We start from the raw sequence: 17322 nt of genomic DNA, 5'->3' as shown, positions 1-17322 counted from the left end.
TATAGTATGTTACTCTGGGAAAGCGGGAGGTATAATGAGTATATTAACAGTTCTAAAAGGCACATTCCATCAGAGGCAGGAAATGTCAGAGGCATGAGATCATTGGTATGGAGTGTTTGTCTTGTATGCTTCTTGTTGGCTACTTATGACCATCTGCCTATATTGATAATTTTGTATAGCTTAAGAATGACGTTAAAAACAGCCAAATGGCCCTGGGAAGAACAAACATTTCCCAACTGTTCAAGCAGACCAAACCTATTGCCACATGGGGTCTGAGTGCTCACTGTTCCATCTGATTAGTACATTCTTCTCCAAAATCTTTGCCTGGCTTGTTCCTCACTTCACCAAGATCATTACTCAAATGTTACCTCCTCTGGGACCTGATATCACTACTCCACATAAAACAACTGGTCAGTTTCCATATATCCCACCCTAACTTGCTATCATGCTGTTTAAGGTTTTTATCATAGCACTTATGTTACACATTTTTCCATGAATTTCTAATTTCCAATCTCTCCCACTAGAACGTAAGCTCCATGAGAACAAGGGCTTTATCTGGCTCACTTCTATATGTATCCAAGTACTTAACATAACTGAATAAGAAGCTACTTACCGTTGTCAGAACACGCATAATTGTGTCTATATGCCACCGTTTAGAAGGTGCATACCTGAAAAAGACAAGGGTAGAAAAGTTGAAACTTATAAACTGTACTATATTCAGTGATTTTTCAAAAACCCCATCTGTCCTCTGTCCTACAGTCTTTTCTAGGTTCCCTGGTGAACTGACATTTGAACATCTAACCTATCAGCAATCACCATTTCAAAAGATGATGAGATATAGTTGAATTCAGATGTTTCCCATAATACTGAAATAAGTATGGCTGAGGTGAGAAATGGGACTATGTTCCAGTTTCTCAGAAAACAAATCATATAGTCACAGTACAAAGAATAAAAGAAGAAAGCAGATATTGCCTTGACCCAGACTACTCCAGGTCTGAGAACTCATTTCCTTAAAATTCAGAGTGGAGGGCTGGGAAGGTGGCTCAGTGATAGAGTGCTTGCCTTCCATGCATGAGGCCCTGGGTTCAATTCCTCAGCACCACATAAGCAGAAAAAGCCAGAAGCGGTGCTGTGGCTCAAATAGTATAGCACTAGCCTTTAGCTGAAGAGCTGAGGAACAGTGCCGAGGCCCAAAGTTAAGGCCCCACTACCGACCAAAAAAAAAAAAAAAAAAAAATCAGAGTAGAAAGAATAATCATATTACTAAAATCTTACGGTATTTCCTACTTCAAGGTTGACACAGAACTTCTACTGAGACACTGTAACTTTTCTATCTTTTCATTAAAAAAAAACATCACAAGGTTAAAGGACAAGCTATAGGAGGAAATTACAAGTGGGATTTTGTTTGGTCTCAACATACTTAAATGCTAGCTATAATGGTTTTCTCATATACCTATGAGAGCGAAATAAACATTATGTATTTTTTAATGTTTATAGTCTTTCCCCATGTTTAAAGATGCTTTCAAAAACCTCCAAGCTCCTTTTACCAATAACTAAAAACTAAATCTTACTTTTCTGCAGCAAGAAAGATTCCAGATGCACAGTCTGCTTTAAATTCTGGCTCACATGAATCCAGAAAATAAAGTAATTCCTTCATCATGCCTCGGATATTATTTCCATTTACCAGAGCAAAACTCAATTCCATTGCACGCCTTGCAGGGGAAAAAGATTAAAAAAAAAAAGAAAGAAAGAAAAGAGAAGAAAAAGAAAGAAAGAAATTACAACGAGAATAAAACAAAGATCCAGGTATGCTCCCTCCGAATACCAAAAGCACTGGCAGACGTATTAAAAGTCTTTGCCCAAACTTGTAATCTCAATCTTTATGAGCAATATAACCAAGGAGATTTATTTGTATGTAATCAAAGTTTTGATAATCTCAATCATGTCTTAACACTTTCCTTCAAAAATCTCAAGCTGAGCACCAATGGCTCACACCTATAATCCTAGCAACTCAGGAGGCTGAAATCTGAGAATTTCAGTTCAATGCAGCCTGGGCAGAAAAGTCTTATCTCCAATTAGCCACTGTTAACCTGTTCTGTACAAACAAAAAGAACTGGCTATCAATAAACGCTTGTTAATTGAATGGCTGCAGAGACCAATTTAAATCTTTGATATGGATTTGAACACATAACCAAAGTTAACTGGAACTAACCATAGCTAGATTTTTTCAAATATCTACAATTCTAAAAGAATCTCCAGATTATTCCATTGAGGAGATTTATGCCTTTTGAGAGTGCTCCTGGCTGCCTAGCAGTGTTCGTAGATGCTAACACATTTGGTTCCAGTATCCTAGGGTACAAGTACTATGGAAAATGTGTGCTGTCAGTAATTTGAGCTTCAGCATTGTGTTGAGACACTTAGCCGATGGATCACTCCTTATTTTCATCCTCCAGCACACAGAACATAGTACCGATGCTTACTTAGCCACTTATTTGTACCTGTTATATTTATCAAAGAACCAAGACAACTAGTGTATTTCCTACTAGTCTCCTAATGGACCTAAACTGCTCTTGTCAATGTTTTTCTGAAGCAGGATTTACTCTGGAGAGTTCATCCATGAATATAGTGACTAAATACATAAATGTCAACATTCTTCTCTCAAAACTAGTACAAACTATCAAGTAGGAAAGTACACAGAACAAATCAATAATCTGATTTTTCTCACTTCATTTAACAGAAAAACTGAACTGAAAAACAGCTTGTTACCGTTTTATTGAGACATCCAAATCTTTTAAACAGTCCACAATTGTGCTTCTGTGCCTCTGTACAGCATTATGATCTGTTTGCACAGTCTTCAACAAAGATGTCAGTGCTACATATCTAGATAAAACGAAGTTTGACAAGAACAGTGAAAATGTAGTTTAAGCCAGCCCAGTGGCTCACCCTGCAAATTAGCTACTCAAGAGGCTAAGATCTGGGTATTACAGTTCAAAAGCAGCCCAGGCATTAAAGTGTGTGAGATTTTATCTCCAATTAACCACCAGAAAACTGGAAATGGTGCTGTGGCTCAGAGTGGTAGAACAGTAACTAGCCTTCAGGACAAGGGGCTCAGGGACAGCATCCAGGCCCTGAGTTCAAGCCCCAAGACTATTTACTCATCTAAATAACAAAAATGTTCAAAGGACGAGGGAATGCACATATGTACAGAACACAGCACACACAGAAAGCTTTGATTAACCTTTGCTTATACAAAGAACATGTAAGCCTTCCAAACAGAAAAATAAAACAAGCATAGGTATATTTTCAGGCTGTCTTATCCCCAAAATGCAAGAGGTACTTATTTTAATTTTACTACTTGAAACTTCTCTTATTGGGACCAAACTGCTCTGTAAAAATTTGAGCTTAAAAATATTTTTAGAACATAATTGAGAGTGTCACAAGTTTATTTTCATTTCTATGATTAACATGATTTAAAAGAAAAAATATTCCTGATTAGAAAATAAAAGCAGGCAAGAAATTAAGACTTATTACCAAAAAGTCAGAAGTGGAGTTTTTGCCTTGAGAGCAAAAAGCTATAAAAATAAGAGTACAAGGCCCTGAGTTCAGGCCCCACTAGTGGCACAAAACAAAACAAAAAGCTAGACTAAAACTAAGATTGGAACTGTATCATATAAATATACACACACATATACACACACATATCACATTTTATATCACATTTATATATATAGATATATATATTCCTTCAATAAAATCACAACAATCATAAGTTTATAATACTCAAAATGTAAGACATTTTTTTTCAATTGACTTACCTAATATTTTTGTCATTGTTCAATAAGAAACGACCCAGAATATTTATGGCTAGAACCTAAAAAGAAATAGCATAAGTTAAAAAATTAAACATTTAAGCCGGGCGCTGGTGGCTCACGCCTGTAATCCTAGCTACTCAGGAGGCTGAGATCTGAGGCTGGCGGTTCAAAGCCAGCCTGGGCAGAAAAGACCGTGAGACTCCTATCTTCAATAAACCACTAGAAAACTGGAAGTGGTGCTGTGAGCAGTAGAGCGCTCACCTTGAGCTGAAGAGCGCAGGGACAGTGCCCAAGCCCAGAATTCAAGCCCCAGGACTGACAAAAAAAATAATTAAACATTTATATTGTTTATATTGTTTATATTGTTTCTGCCTAAGAAATCAATTCCTAGCCTCGGAGAGAAACTAATTAAGGTAGTACTTGGTATCTATAGACTGTTAGAAAAAAAAGAAAAGAAAATCTGAACTTGTAAAAAACATATTGTTTCAATAATAATTGCTAGGTTATTCTAAAAGGTTTCAATATTACAAAATACAATTAGTCTTTGCACCCATTTCCTCACATACAACTCTTAAATTCCTTGGAATTTCACTGTACCACTTGGTTGTAATGAGTTAACTTAATGGCCACCTGGACAGCTTCAAGATGGTCTGTCTTGCCAAGAGAACCAACCAAATAGCCCGGAGAGTTGGAGCTTTCAGCTGGAGGGAGACGTGCTGAAATTAATAAGCTGATCACCAACAGGCAGTGGGGAAAAAAAAAAAAAAATAGAAAACTATCATCCTAGAGCCAGCTGGTGACTCTAGCCTATAACTCTAGATACTCAGGAGGCTGAGATCTGGAGGATTTAGGTTCAAAGTCAGCTAAAGAAAAAAAAAGTCTGTAAAACTCCATCTCTTGTTAATCAGTAAAATGCTGGACTAGAAGTGTAGCTCAAGTGATACAGCCCCAGATGAGAGTAAGAAAGCCAAGTAAAACTCAAAGTCTGAGTGCAAACTTTGGTACCGGCACACATATTAAAAAAAAAAAAAAATCACCTTATTAACTACTACAGCTAAAGCTTCTAGTGAATACCAAAACTGATGGGCAAAAGTCTATAAATAGATTATTATTTATGTGGTTTAAAAGTGTCTGTCACAAAATATCTTTAAATATAAAAAAAGAAAAATAATACCTTCACAGTGAAGAGACCCAGCAGACACCTAACCAAATAATAGTTTAAACCATAAAATGATCTACTGAAGAGGACACATTATTTCCATGGTAATTTTGCCAAAAAGTATAAACATAATCCATAAAGTCATGACAAAAATATCAAATAGACACAAGTTGGGGTACATTTTTCTTCTTTTAAAGTTTCAGCAAGGCTAAGGTGGCTCATACCTATAATCAAAACTACTCAAGAAGTTGTCAAGCCAGCCCAAGCAGCAAAGTCCATGAAACTCTCACCTCCAATAACTACCAAAAGGCCAGAAGTAGAGCTATGGCTCAAATGGTAGAGCACCAGCTTTTAGTGAAAAAGCTAAAACAGTGCCCTAAGTTCAAGCCCTAGTACTGACACAGATTAATAATAATAATAATAATAATATAAAATATGTCAAAGTCATAGTAAATGGCAAAACAAAGACTGAGGAACTGTCATGGATTAGAAGAGACTTAAGGAGACATGACAAACGTAATGTGGAATCAGGCACTGGGCTCCTTAAACAACAACACCAGAAAACTGAATAAAGTCCATAATTAATAATATAGTGTAAATATTAGAAGATGCCTAATTTTGCAAGATCTTTTTTTGTTGGCTTTGTTTTTTGTTTTCTTTTTTGCTTTTTTTTTTTTTTTGGGTCCGGTCGTGGGGCCTGAACTCTGGGCCTGGGTGCTATCCCTCAGCTCTTCAGCTCAAGGCTAGCACTTTACCACTTGAGCCACAGCACCACTTCCGGCTTTTTTCTTTTTGCTTATGTGGTGCTGAGGAATCAAACCCAGGGCCTCAGGCGTGCAAGGCAAGCGCTCTACCACTGAGCCACCTTCCCAGCCCCTTTTTTTGCTTTTTGTCAGTCATGGGGCTTGAACTCTGAGCCTGGGTGCTATCCTTGAGCTCTTTAGCGCAAGGCTAGTGCTCTACAACTTGAGCCACAGAGCCACTTCCAGTTTTCTGATCATTTATTGGAGATGAGTCTCACAGACTTTCCTGCCCAGGCTAGCTTTGAACCATGATCCTCAGATCTCAGCATCCTAAGTAGCTAGGATTACAGACGTGAGACACCAGCACCCGGCATTTTGCAAGATCTTAACATTAGGTAAAAGTGGCTTAAGAGTACAATATGTAGCCGGGTGATGGTGGCTCACACCTGTAATCCTAGCTACTCAGGAGGCTGAGACCTGTGGATCGCAGTTCAAAGCCAACCTGGGCAGGAAAATTCATGAGACTCTTATCTCCAATAAACCACTAGAAAACCGGAAGTAGCGCAGTGGCTCAAGCAGTAGAGAGCTTGCCTTGAGCTGAAGAGCGCAGGGACAGCACCCTGGCCCAGAGTTCAAGCCCCACTACCAACCAAAAAAAAAAAAAAGAGTACAATATGCACAGTAATTATTTTTGTAACTTTTAGGTCTAAAATTATTTCAAATAAAGGTTTATTAAAAGTGACAAAAAGAAAATGAGTATCTACAGACACATCTGAATATGAATAAAGCATCTAAAAAAAATGAGTTTCATTCTAGGAGAATGGAAAGGGAAAGCTACATGGGAAAACTATAAGGCAGAGATTTTTCTCCCTGTGTTCCTGTGGTATCACTTGACTTTCTGATTCTACATGTTCATTCATTAGACAAAAAGAAATTCACAAGCTGAGTGGTGATACCTCATGCCTATAATCAGAACTACTCAGGAGGCTAAGAACCAGGGTTCAAAACCACCCAAGCAGAAAAGCCCATGAGACTGTTATCTCTACTAAAAGAGCGGGAACTGGAGCTGTGGCTCAAGTGGCAGAGTGCTAGCCTGGAGCATAAAATCTCAGAGTCAGCATTCAGGCCCTGAGTTCAAGCCCCAGGATCCACACCAAAAAAAAAAAAAAAAAAAAATCACTCAAATATTGTGTCTTGTTTTCTTTGAAATAATGAATACAACTCAGTGTAGTCCTAAAAAACTTAATCTGAAATGTTTCCTCTTCAACAATATCTATCTAATTACACCTGCCTTCTTACAAATGTAATTATTATAATCAGTGTTAAGCTTTCATTGGGGAAAAATTACATTTTGCATAGAGAAAATATAGCATTATGGGTACTGCCTGTGTGCTCGTTTGGTGCAGGGGGACCTCTTTTGTGACGCGGCATCTGAGGAGACTCTGGCGCTAGCGATAGCCGACAAAAAGCCCAACGAAGGAGTCAAGACTGAGAACAATGATCATATTAATTTGAAGGTGGTGGGCAGGATGGTTCTATGATGCAGTTTAAGATTCAGAGGCACCATTTAGTAAACTAATGAAAGCCTATTGTGAACAACAGGGTTTGTCAATGAGGCAGATCAGATTCCAATTTGATGGGCAGCCAATCAATGAAACAGACACACCTGCACAGTTGGAAATGAATGAAGATACAATTGATATGTTCCAGCAGCAGACAGGAGGTGTCTACTAAAAAAGGGAACCTGCTACTTTTCTCCAGAACTTTGTTCTTATAGACCAAGAATACATTCTTAATTAGAAAACTGCAATTTGGTTCCACCACATCCTGACTACTACAGTATATTTTTCTCTATTCTTTCATTTTCCCCTTTCCCATTCCTTTACTGTACATAAAGTAACTGGCGTATGTGCACAAAGCATATTGCTTTTCTTTTTTTCTTTTAAACTAAATGGCCAATGGTATATTTTGACTGACATCAAATGGAGATGAGATGGGGGAAAATGCTGGTTCTGCGAAAATATCCCCCTTCTTCATTTGTGGCATGCTCATTTCAGGTTTTATCTTTATATTTCAGTAAGTTACTTTTGCTCTCCCTGTTTTAACAAAAAAAGAAAAAAACAACAAAAATCCTTGCATACCTTGGTTGAGTAGAGAATTTTAATGTTTTCATTTATCATTGTAAAACCAGGAACAATTTTATAACTTTTTTGTACTTAGCTGTTACATGTAGGGCAATCTATCTTTAAGTAGGGGTAAATTACTCTTTAAAAAAAAAAAAAAAAGAGGGGCTGGGAAGGTGGCTCAGTGGTAGAGCGCTTGCCTTGCAAGCCTGAGGCCCTGGGTTCGATTCCTCAGCACCATATAAGCAAAAAGAAAAAAGCCGGAAGTGGCACTGTGGCTCAAGTGGTAGAGCGCTAGCCTTGAGCTGAAGAGCTGAGGGACAGCGCCCAGGCCCAGAGTTCAGGCCCCACGACTGGACCCAAAAAAAAAAAAAAAGAATCCCAGATAGTTTTCCCTTCAAGTCAAACGTCTTGTTGTTTAAATAAACTTGTTTAAAATGAAAAAAAAAAAGAAAAGAAAATATAGCATTATGAATTTTTACATCATTCCTTCATAGTAAAATCAAGTTCTACATGGAATCTAGTTTCAAGTCCAAAGTAGTTCTCAATAAAATGTCTAGGGGGAAGAAAAGATCTATAAAGACTTACTCGTAGTCCACTCTCTGATTTAATATCCATGATAGTCAAAACTGTTTCATAAAGAATAGCGTTTCCTACGTTTTTACTAGTCTCTGTATTAGTGGCAACCTGAAAAAACAGGAGATAATGTATAAGTGATAAGATAATGCTTCCAAAATTTTCCAGCAGTAGACATTTCCAAACAGTAGACAAAAATCTGTTCCAACTAGTAATCGCATGACTATGTGATGAATATGTGCTACAATCCAAGTTGGGCCAACTCACCTGTGCTAATATATCATTCATAGCTTCACTTGAGTCATCGTCATTTCTTCCTAAAATTCTTAATAACCGTAAGATTCGTACCTAATGTACAAAATATGAGAATCATCAACAAATTATGTATGGCAAAAAGGGATCTAACTTGGCATGAAATTCAAATAACTTAAATGAACTCTTAGTAAACCCCAGTAAAACAGTCAATAATCAAACAGAAGGATTTTAAACATTTTTTAGAAGCTAAATATGCTTCTACATCTAATTATATTATCAGACAACCTACCCCCCCCTTCATTACCTCAAAGTTAAATAATACAATTTGCAGAAACCTATTATAGTGATAATCAAGTAAGGAAGGAACAATTAATTCTATTAAAACTTTCAGCTTAAATAAATGAAGAACTTTGTCTCTTGTCTACTCATTAATATAATTAATAACTACAAAATTTCCATACAGTCCAAACTAAAGGAAAAAATATAGTCTACTCAAAAGTCATTCAATTCTTAGATACTCAAAATACTTTTTCAACCTTACCTGCAAAAAAGGGTCACTGATACCAGAAACATCATGTTCTGGAGAATATCCGGACATAATGAGGTTCTTTAGAATACGAACTAACTGGGGCACAAGCTGTAGAAAAGAAAGATGCATTAAAAAAAAAAAAGTGAATATATGAGACTGTCGCTTGAATAAGCAGGTCCTTTGGTTTAGAAAAAGGATCTGAGTCCAAGAAAATTCTATTGATATAAACATATGGTGGATATCTGAAAAACATAATTTGGGAGTACTTATGCCAAAACCCAAGAAGGAGGTAGTTTGTCTGGACAAAAACAAAACAAAAAAACTACACTATTTTTACTCCAGAGATATATATGCAAAACTATTATGAACAACATTGACCAGAAAGCCTATTTTAATCATGTAAAACAGATGTCTATGGGCATACTTCCTTTCAACTGCTATAGTACTTGACATACACACGTGGCAAAAAATGTTCAGCATTTATTCATTCAAACATTTGTATATAAAAGGTTATCATACCAAAATATAACTGGTAATCTTACTAAAATTATATTTAAAATATACCACAAATCAAATAGAGAAAAAAAAAATCTATCCTCTTAAAGCTAGTTATATCTTTTTCCAACAAATGTCAGGGATACCAAAGCCATCAACATTACCCAAATGGAAAAGATGCAGGAAGAAAATATACCTTTCACCTTAAAAGATACCAAAGCCAAGAATAATTCTCCTACCTGTTCTTAACTCTTGTGCCACAATTTTGTTATAATTTAATATGAGCACTCAATTACACATACTGATTTATGGCCTATTTTCTGACCTTACCAATGTGATTATACATTCCTTATGGTCAGAAATTCCCTTGTCCTTTCTTTACTTGGTCTCATTAAGATTCATAACACATAGTAGAAGTAATATTACTGCCAACCCACACTTACTGATGCTATAAGTATTAACACTCATTTCATTTTTGTGGGGAACTATTTGATTTTGAAACCCTACTCCAAAATGTTTGCCTCAGGAGGAATTTTTCCAGTCTCCCAAGTGAAAACTTAATTTAGCCAAACAGACTATTCTAATGACATAAAGTTAAGAAATATCCAAAGTGAACTACATGGCATCGTTTTTGTAGGCCATCTGCATAGTCCCAACTCTGCTACAACCCAATGTTTTCCTCACTGTATTTAAACTCTATTCCTTCCAGTTCCTTGAGCCTAAAAGGGGACCAAGAAAAATGAAAGCCAAGCTATACCCAAGGCATGCACCCAAAACATTCAAAGCATTAAGGCCACTTCTAAATGCAAGAGAACACAATCAATATGAGCTTAAATATTTAAGTTTGGCCATAACATCTCAGAATTTAGTGATTCATAAGTCAGCACTAAATTATCTAATTTGGACAACTCCAAGAATAAAACATAACTATGCCCCAGAGATCTGTAAATTCTAAACAAATCCTTATAAAACCTGTCTACTGTGGGCAAACTTGTTTATAGATAGGCAGCTCACCTTGCATACTTCCCAATGGTCTGCTTTTTTGTACTACACATAACCCTAATTATTTTTTAAATTCTGGTTTAGTTCTTGGAGAAGTCCTTTTTTCCTTGGGCTACTAAATTCAGAAATTGTTTTAGACACTGCCAAAAGGCCAGCACATCACATAAGATTACCCTGGGACAGAAAGCACATGTCTAAGTGTTCAGCATACAAATTCTTGGAACCCAGCTTTATTTTCCAAACAAAATGCAAATTACTAAAACTGATGACAGGACAAACAAAGTAAGATGACAAAGGGAAAGGCTGCAGCCATGAAAATCAGTTGATGCCCACCTGCTCTACCTCTAAATTCTTTTAGTAGTCTAAAACTTCTACGCAAGATTAAGTCCAGATAAGAGGTAAATAAAAGCTTGAAGTCTTAACTGAAAGCTCAGAAGTACACATGGAGCTTTTTGAAGTATGAGATTACCCACATATGATTCTAAAATATCTACTTCAAAAAGAAGCAGTGTTTTGTGTCAGCTCGCCAGACAGACCTGGAATTGCAATCACCAAGTTGCTGGGAAACTGCTCAGTTTCTCAAGTGAAGATTAGGGAAAGGCAAAGGGGGAAGCTTACAACTGAGGGAAGGCTGCAACTGAAATCCAAGGCTGTCTTTGGAGTCAGGAGTTTTAAGTGACAAGACAAAAACTGGACTGGAGAGTTAGCCAAAAAACTAGAACAAATAACTCACAGTATTAAGCACAGCTTCAGCATTAGTATAGTTTAAAAGCCACACTTGTGGATGGATACACAAAAGCTACTAAAGACCTAATGCCAGCATGCACCATCTAAAAGAGGGTTAATTCTTACCTTTTCATTCTAACATACAGCAGGATTCCAAACAGACAACAGGAACAAAACATACAAAGCAAGCATTAGGGACAGATACGGGTCTCATACTATTTTACAATAATTTAATCAAGACATGAACATCTAAGGGGGGGTAAAGCCAAAAAAAAGAAAGAAAGAAAGAAAGAAAGAACTGCTGTTAGATCTTAACTACAAAATGAGCTTTATGGAGTGATCAGCAATAGAAAAGGAATTAAATGCATATAACTTTCAAAAACAGATTCTGGATGTTTTCTGCTGCCTCTAAAAAAATAAGAAGAAATGAAAATGATCACTTTAAAATGCTTTAAAAGATGTGAAGAGGCCAAGCACTGGTGGCTCACGCCTGTCAATCCTAGCTACTCAGGAGGCTGAGATCTGAGGATCATAGTTCAAAGCATGCCAGGGGCAGGAAAGTACATGAGACTCTTATCTCCAAATAACAACCTGAAAACTGGAAGAAGAGCTGTGGCTCAATGTGGCAGTGCTAGCCTTGAGCAAAAAAGTTCAGGGGAAGTGCCCAGGTCCTAAGTTCAAGCCCCACTATCAACTACAACAACAACAAAAACAGCTTGGCATGGGTGGCTCAGGCCTGTAATCCTAGCTACTCAGGAAGCTGAGATCTGAGGATTGCAGTTCAAAGCTAGGCCAGACAAGAAAGTCTGTAAGACTCTTATCTCCAATTAATGCACTGTGGCTCAAAGTATAGAGACTACTTGAGTTTGAAAAAGCTCATGGACAACACTGAGGCTGTGAGCTCATGTCCCACAACTGAGAGAGAAGGGGCAGAGAGGGAGGGGGGAGGAAGGAAGATAGTGGGGGACTTTAAAAAATTAGAGCCAGGTGCCAGTGGCTTACTCCTATTATCCTAGCTACTCAGGAGGCTGAGATCTGAGGACTGCAGTTCAAACCTGGCTCAGGCAGAAAAGTCCCCAAGAGACTCATCTCCAATTAACAACACAAGAACCAGAAGTGGCACTGTGGCTCAAGTGGTAAGGTGTTAAATTTAGCACACAGTGGCTCAGGGACAGCACCCAGGCCCTATGCTCAAGGCCCACAACCAACAAAAAAAGAAAACAAAACAAAACTAGGTCTTGGGCTAGAAGCATGGTTCCAGTGGCAGAGCATCTGTTTAGTAAGCATGAGGCTGTAAGTTCAACCCCAGCACCACAATTTTTTTTTTAAGCTAGGTTTTTCACCAGAGAAGTCAATGGCCTACAGTGACCAATACAGTAAAGTAATAAAAATCCTGTTTCAGTTTGTGCCTTAAAAAAAATTATCTTTAAAGAAAATCTTATGCCGGGCACCAGTGGCTCACGCCTGTAAGCCTAGCTACTCAGGAGGCTGAGATCTGAGGATCACAGTTCAAAGCCAGCCGGTGCAGGAAAGACTCCTATCTCCAATAAACCACTAGAAAACCGGGAGTGGCGCTGTAGCTCAAGTGGTAGTGTGCTCGCCTTGAGCTGAAGAGTGCAGGGACAGCGTTCAAGCCCCACGATGGACAATATATATCTCTTATTTGTAATTGACCTCAGGTTACATTTCCTGACTCAATGTAAAAATAGCAGATAAAATACTTGAGAGATTGGTTTGTCTGCCAACAATGAGAGAAGACTTCTATTCTGAAAGGGAAAACACTCTACTAGTGCCAACTCTTAGATGCCTAAATCTGGCTTCCAGCCCTACCACACAGCAAGGCTAGTTAAATCCTTTCTTCAGCTCTATAGCTTGCTTTCAAAAGAAAATAGTAAGTGAGAAAATCATGTACTTTTCAGGAAATTCATTTCTTAATAAAGAAAAGCTTAGGCACACAGAACAGAACCTACCTTTCTAAAATGTGCAAGCATATCTGGGCTTCGCTCACACATTTCTGTGAGGAGGACTACAGATGTATGAAGGACACCTGAAAGAAAAGACCAAATAAACTAAAAACAAGGCCCTACAATTGAGTTCCAGAGAAGAAGGCTTTGAGTTCCTGAAAGTTAATTCCAAAAGGATAGCTGCTACTTTTACTTTTTAATCCCCTAAAGCATCCAAGCATTATGGGGAATACAAAGAAGGTACTTAATAGAAGCCTGCTGACTTAACATTGGTCAAATCAAAGCATTTTTGAACAATTATGTGATCAAAATAATTACTTTAAAAATGACATGTCTCTTTGAAAATATCCAGGAAGACTTACAATCAATATAAGCTACATTTCTTTTGCTCCATACCTACCATGTAAGCTATTAGTTCAGTCTTCACAAATTACAGAGAGAAAAATCTTAGTAGGATTTTAAATTTCCAGATAAAATGTACCAAAATTCCAAAATAATTATAATAACAAAGTTGTTCATTCCAAAGTCAATAAAGAGAATATCACAATGCTTTTCACTAAGTAATAAATGAGGGACGTAAACATTCCTTTATTCAGTAAGTATACTTTGAACATACTGTGAATGCATTACTGTATTAATCAAATTAAATATATAGTAACTTTTTTTCTCTTAGACCATAAGATACATAAATTTTCTTCATTTAGGTAAGAATAAATTGTTTGGGGAAAGAACAGTCACATTCCACTTAATTCCTCTGAAATTTTATGTAAATGTAACTGAATACTCATTAAAATTCCTGTTACAAGTAACTCAGAAGAATTTTGTCAGTCGCTGGGCCTTGGGTACTGTCCCTGTGCTCTTTTCGCTCAAGGGTAGAACTCTACCACTTTGAGCCACAGCGTCATTCCAGTTTCTCTAGTGAGTAATTGGACATAATCAGATGTTCCTGTTTGGCCTGGCTTTGAACTGCAATCCTCAGATCTCAGCTTCATGAGCAGCTAGGATTACAGGCATGAGCCACCAGTGCCTGACTTCTTTAATCTTATACTTTTGTTGTTGTTGTTGGTCATGGGGCTTGAACTCAAGGCCTGGGTGCTGTAGCTTTTTCACTCAAGGCTAGTGCTCTATCATTTAAGCCACAGCGCCACTTCCAGTTTTCTGGTGTTTAAATGGAGCTAAGAGTCTCATGGACTTTCCTGCCCAGGCTGGCTTTGAACTACAATCCTCAGATCTCAGCCTCCTAAGTAGCTAGGATTACAGGCATGAGCCACTGATGTCCCACTGATTTTATACTCTTAACACATAACAACGAAGAAAAAAATTTGGTATAAAATAAAAATTTAGTATAAAATAAAAAGATTCACAGATATGAGAAATCAAGGGCAGGATATTTATACATCATACTAAATATTATTAAGAGAATCAGAGTTGAAAGTTAAGTTTACCTCAAGAGTAAAGCAATAATTATAAACTAGGGGATATCTGAGCAGACCTTCCTGGAAAACTAAGCACACCAGACTGACACATCCTTAAGCCTTTTCTCTTTCCCTTTCTCCCTCAGTACTTCATGAGTCCATCCAAATCATATTACCATGGTTCTTCTCATTCAATAAATTTTTTGTTGCTGGCAAAAACATCTCCATAAGTTCAGGAACCTTCCTGATGACATGAACAGCACACAGTGCTGCCTATTAAAAAAAGAAAAAGAAGAGAGGGGGAGGAGAAAAAAATTACTTCAAGTAAGTCAAGGAGAGAACAACCAATCTTATTTAAAAACAACAACAACAAAAGAATTCACCAACTAATTCACTATTAGGAAAATAAAGAAGATGGATATGTTTTATTGTTTATGAATGAACTAGGTCTTTGTAGTATAGACTGTTATAATAATGACCAACTTCTAGCTGACCTGTTCCTTTGTTAACAAATGGACAAAAACTTTCTAGATTAGAACCTGGTTAATATAAATTATCATACAAGTTAAAACAAATTATGTGGAGTCTAGTGAGTAGAAATAGAGGACTTCCATCTTTAAAATCATTCCTGAGTAGGATGAGAAGATATTAAGACATCATTCAACCTAAAGATATAAACTGCAGATGCTATATATTTGACATTACATTTTTTTCTCAATATCCTGTCTCCAACTGACTCTTTTAACACAAAGAAAATTATTTGGGGGAAGGGGGTAAAGAGGAAGGGGAGGATTTGAAATATACTTAATATCCACTAAATAAAATACAGTCTTACTAACCTATTTACCAGAAAGAAAGGTGTGTTTGAGATTGATTTTCGTTACCCACCATCAAAGTAATCATTTGAATCAAATACCATAAAAACTTAGAGAGATTATTAAATTTTTGTTAATTCTTCACATGTTATATGACAGTGAAGGCACTAATCTGAAGGAACATTTATTTAATGTAATGTACCTGCTAAAGAGGAATAGAGCCTGCAGTCTTCAAGAAAAAGTAATGGCTTACAAATTAAGAAATTAATTTTGTGCACAGTTATCATTAGCTATCATCATAAGAAATGGCTTGGCTTTTACAATGACACTTAATAGATTCAACAAATACCAATTAAGATGATATTTCTTTTTTTTTTTGGTCGGTCATGGGGCTTGAACTCTGGGCCTGGGCGCTGTCCCTCAGCTCTTCAGCTCAAGGCGAGCGCTCTACCACTTGAGCTACAGCGCCACTTCCAGTTTTCTAGTGGTTTATTGGAGATAGGAGTCTCACGGTCTTTCCTGCCCGGGCTGGCTTTGAACTGCGATCCTCAGATCTCAGCCTCCTGAGTAGCTAGGATTACAGGCGTGAGCCACCGGCGCCCGGCTAAGATGATATTTCTTTAACTTCATTTACAAAGGTTTCAGGGTTAAAGCATAATTTAAAACTGAATGTTTATACCAATAAGTGAGAGTAGGTTAGTTAGGAGAATAGGATCATTTCTCATAAATTTAAAAGAGTTCTATATCATTCCCTCATAATTTTCTAGGTTCCAATGGCATCAGTAGAAAGACATGAGCACTAATTATTAGCATAAAAGTTCACACGTAAAGATCTTCGTTTTACTACTGTTTTGTGCCTACCTAGGACATCCAGTACATCTTATTTATAAATCATCTCCTTAAAAATATATGAGTTTAGATTCACATATAACCATTTAAAATATATTTATTACAGAAAGAAAAATATAATACCATCTAGCTTTCAGAAATAACTAATCTGCTCTCTTATCGCCATAATGCCCTCTAATCCAAATACTGACATTCATTACATTACCTTTTTTCTTTTTTTTTTTTTTTGGGGGGGGGTCCGGTCGTGGGGCCTGAACTCTGGGCCTGGACGCTGTCCCTCAGCTCTTCAGCTCAAGGCAAGCACTCTACCATTAGAGCCACAGCACCACTTCCGGCTTTTTTCTTTTTGCTTATGTGGTGCTGAGGAATCAAACCCAGGGCCTCATGCATGCAAGGCAAGCGCTCTACCACTGAGCCACCTTCCCAGCCCCAACATTACCTTTTTTCTTAAGTAAGAGTTGGAAGTTTTCAAGAGCTTCTCTACCTCTCCTGCAAGATCTCTGCACATCTCTGAGGAGCCCATGCAGCCGAGGGTACAAAGTGCTAGCCCCTGCACAAACTGCGTGCTGTGATTTAGATCACTGCAAAAGAAAGAAAGGCAGGTAAAAACAAATTTTCTCTACCAGTACTGCCCACAAAGAAGCTGTACAGCTTCACAAAGTAGTTTGGGATGACTCAGATTTCTCCAATAATTCGTAGTATTTTTCCAGTAATTACTAGTATTAATTAGAAAGAAAAAATTTATTTCAACATTATAAATTTCTAGTACAGTGAACTTACTGACAGTCCCTCCTATAGGTTAACTACCTTGGAAGCTCCACAGTGCGATTCTGTCTTGTGAAAAAAGAAAACTTCTGCT

At 37.4% G+C, this 17322-nt stretch overlaps 1 protein-coding gene, 1 non-coding gene and 1 pseudogene across 2 annotated transcripts in view; 1 reads left to right on the top strand and 2 right to left on the bottom strand.

Moving 5' to 3' along the window:
• The window catches only part of Ap1g1 (adaptor related protein complex 1 subunit gamma 1), an 80598-nt gene that overhangs the window by 26525 nt on the left and 36751 nt on the right, over positions 1–17322 (bottom strand). Inside the window, exons 4-13 of the mRNA XM_070026222.1 lie at positions 16903–17044; positions 14976–15072; positions 13391–13467; positions 9210–9305; positions 8681–8761; positions 8426–8524; positions 3816–3871; positions 2767–2880; positions 1572–1712; positions 614–668 (exon numbers count right to left, since the gene is read on the bottom strand). Of these exons, the coding sequence (XP_069882323.1) occupies positions 614–668; positions 1572–1712; positions 2767–2880; positions 3816–3871; positions 8426–8524; positions 8681–8761; positions 9210–9305; positions 13391–13467; positions 14976–15072; positions 16903–17044 (958 nt within the window). The remainder of the gene's footprint in view (positions 1–613; positions 669–1571; positions 1713–2766; positions 2881–3815; positions 3872–8425; positions 8525–8680; positions 8762–9209; positions 9306–13390; positions 13468–14975; positions 15073–16902; positions 17045–17322) is intronic.
• LOC138829764 (small nucleolar RNA SNORD71) lies at positions 2374–2459 on the bottom strand. The gene has a single exon (XR_011372723.1). It is a non-coding gene; the product is annotated as a small nucleolar RNA SNORD71 (small nucleolar RNA).
• LOC138829710 (small ubiquitin-related modifier 2 pseudogene) lies at positions 5479–7583 on the top strand (annotated as a pseudogene).

Source organism: Dipodomys merriami, unplaced genomic scaffold (genome assembly GCF_024711535.1).
Source record: "Dipodomys merriami isolate MVZ:Mamm:240054 unplaced genomic scaffold, mDipMer1.0.p SCAF_176, whole genome shotgun sequence".
Classification (NCBI taxonomy): domain Eukaryota; kingdom Metazoa; phylum Chordata; class Mammalia; order Rodentia; family Heteromyidae; genus Dipodomys; species Dipodomys merriami.
The sequence above is the reverse complement of the archived record's forward strand: the minus strand, read 5'-3'. Positions and strand labels throughout refer to the sequence as shown.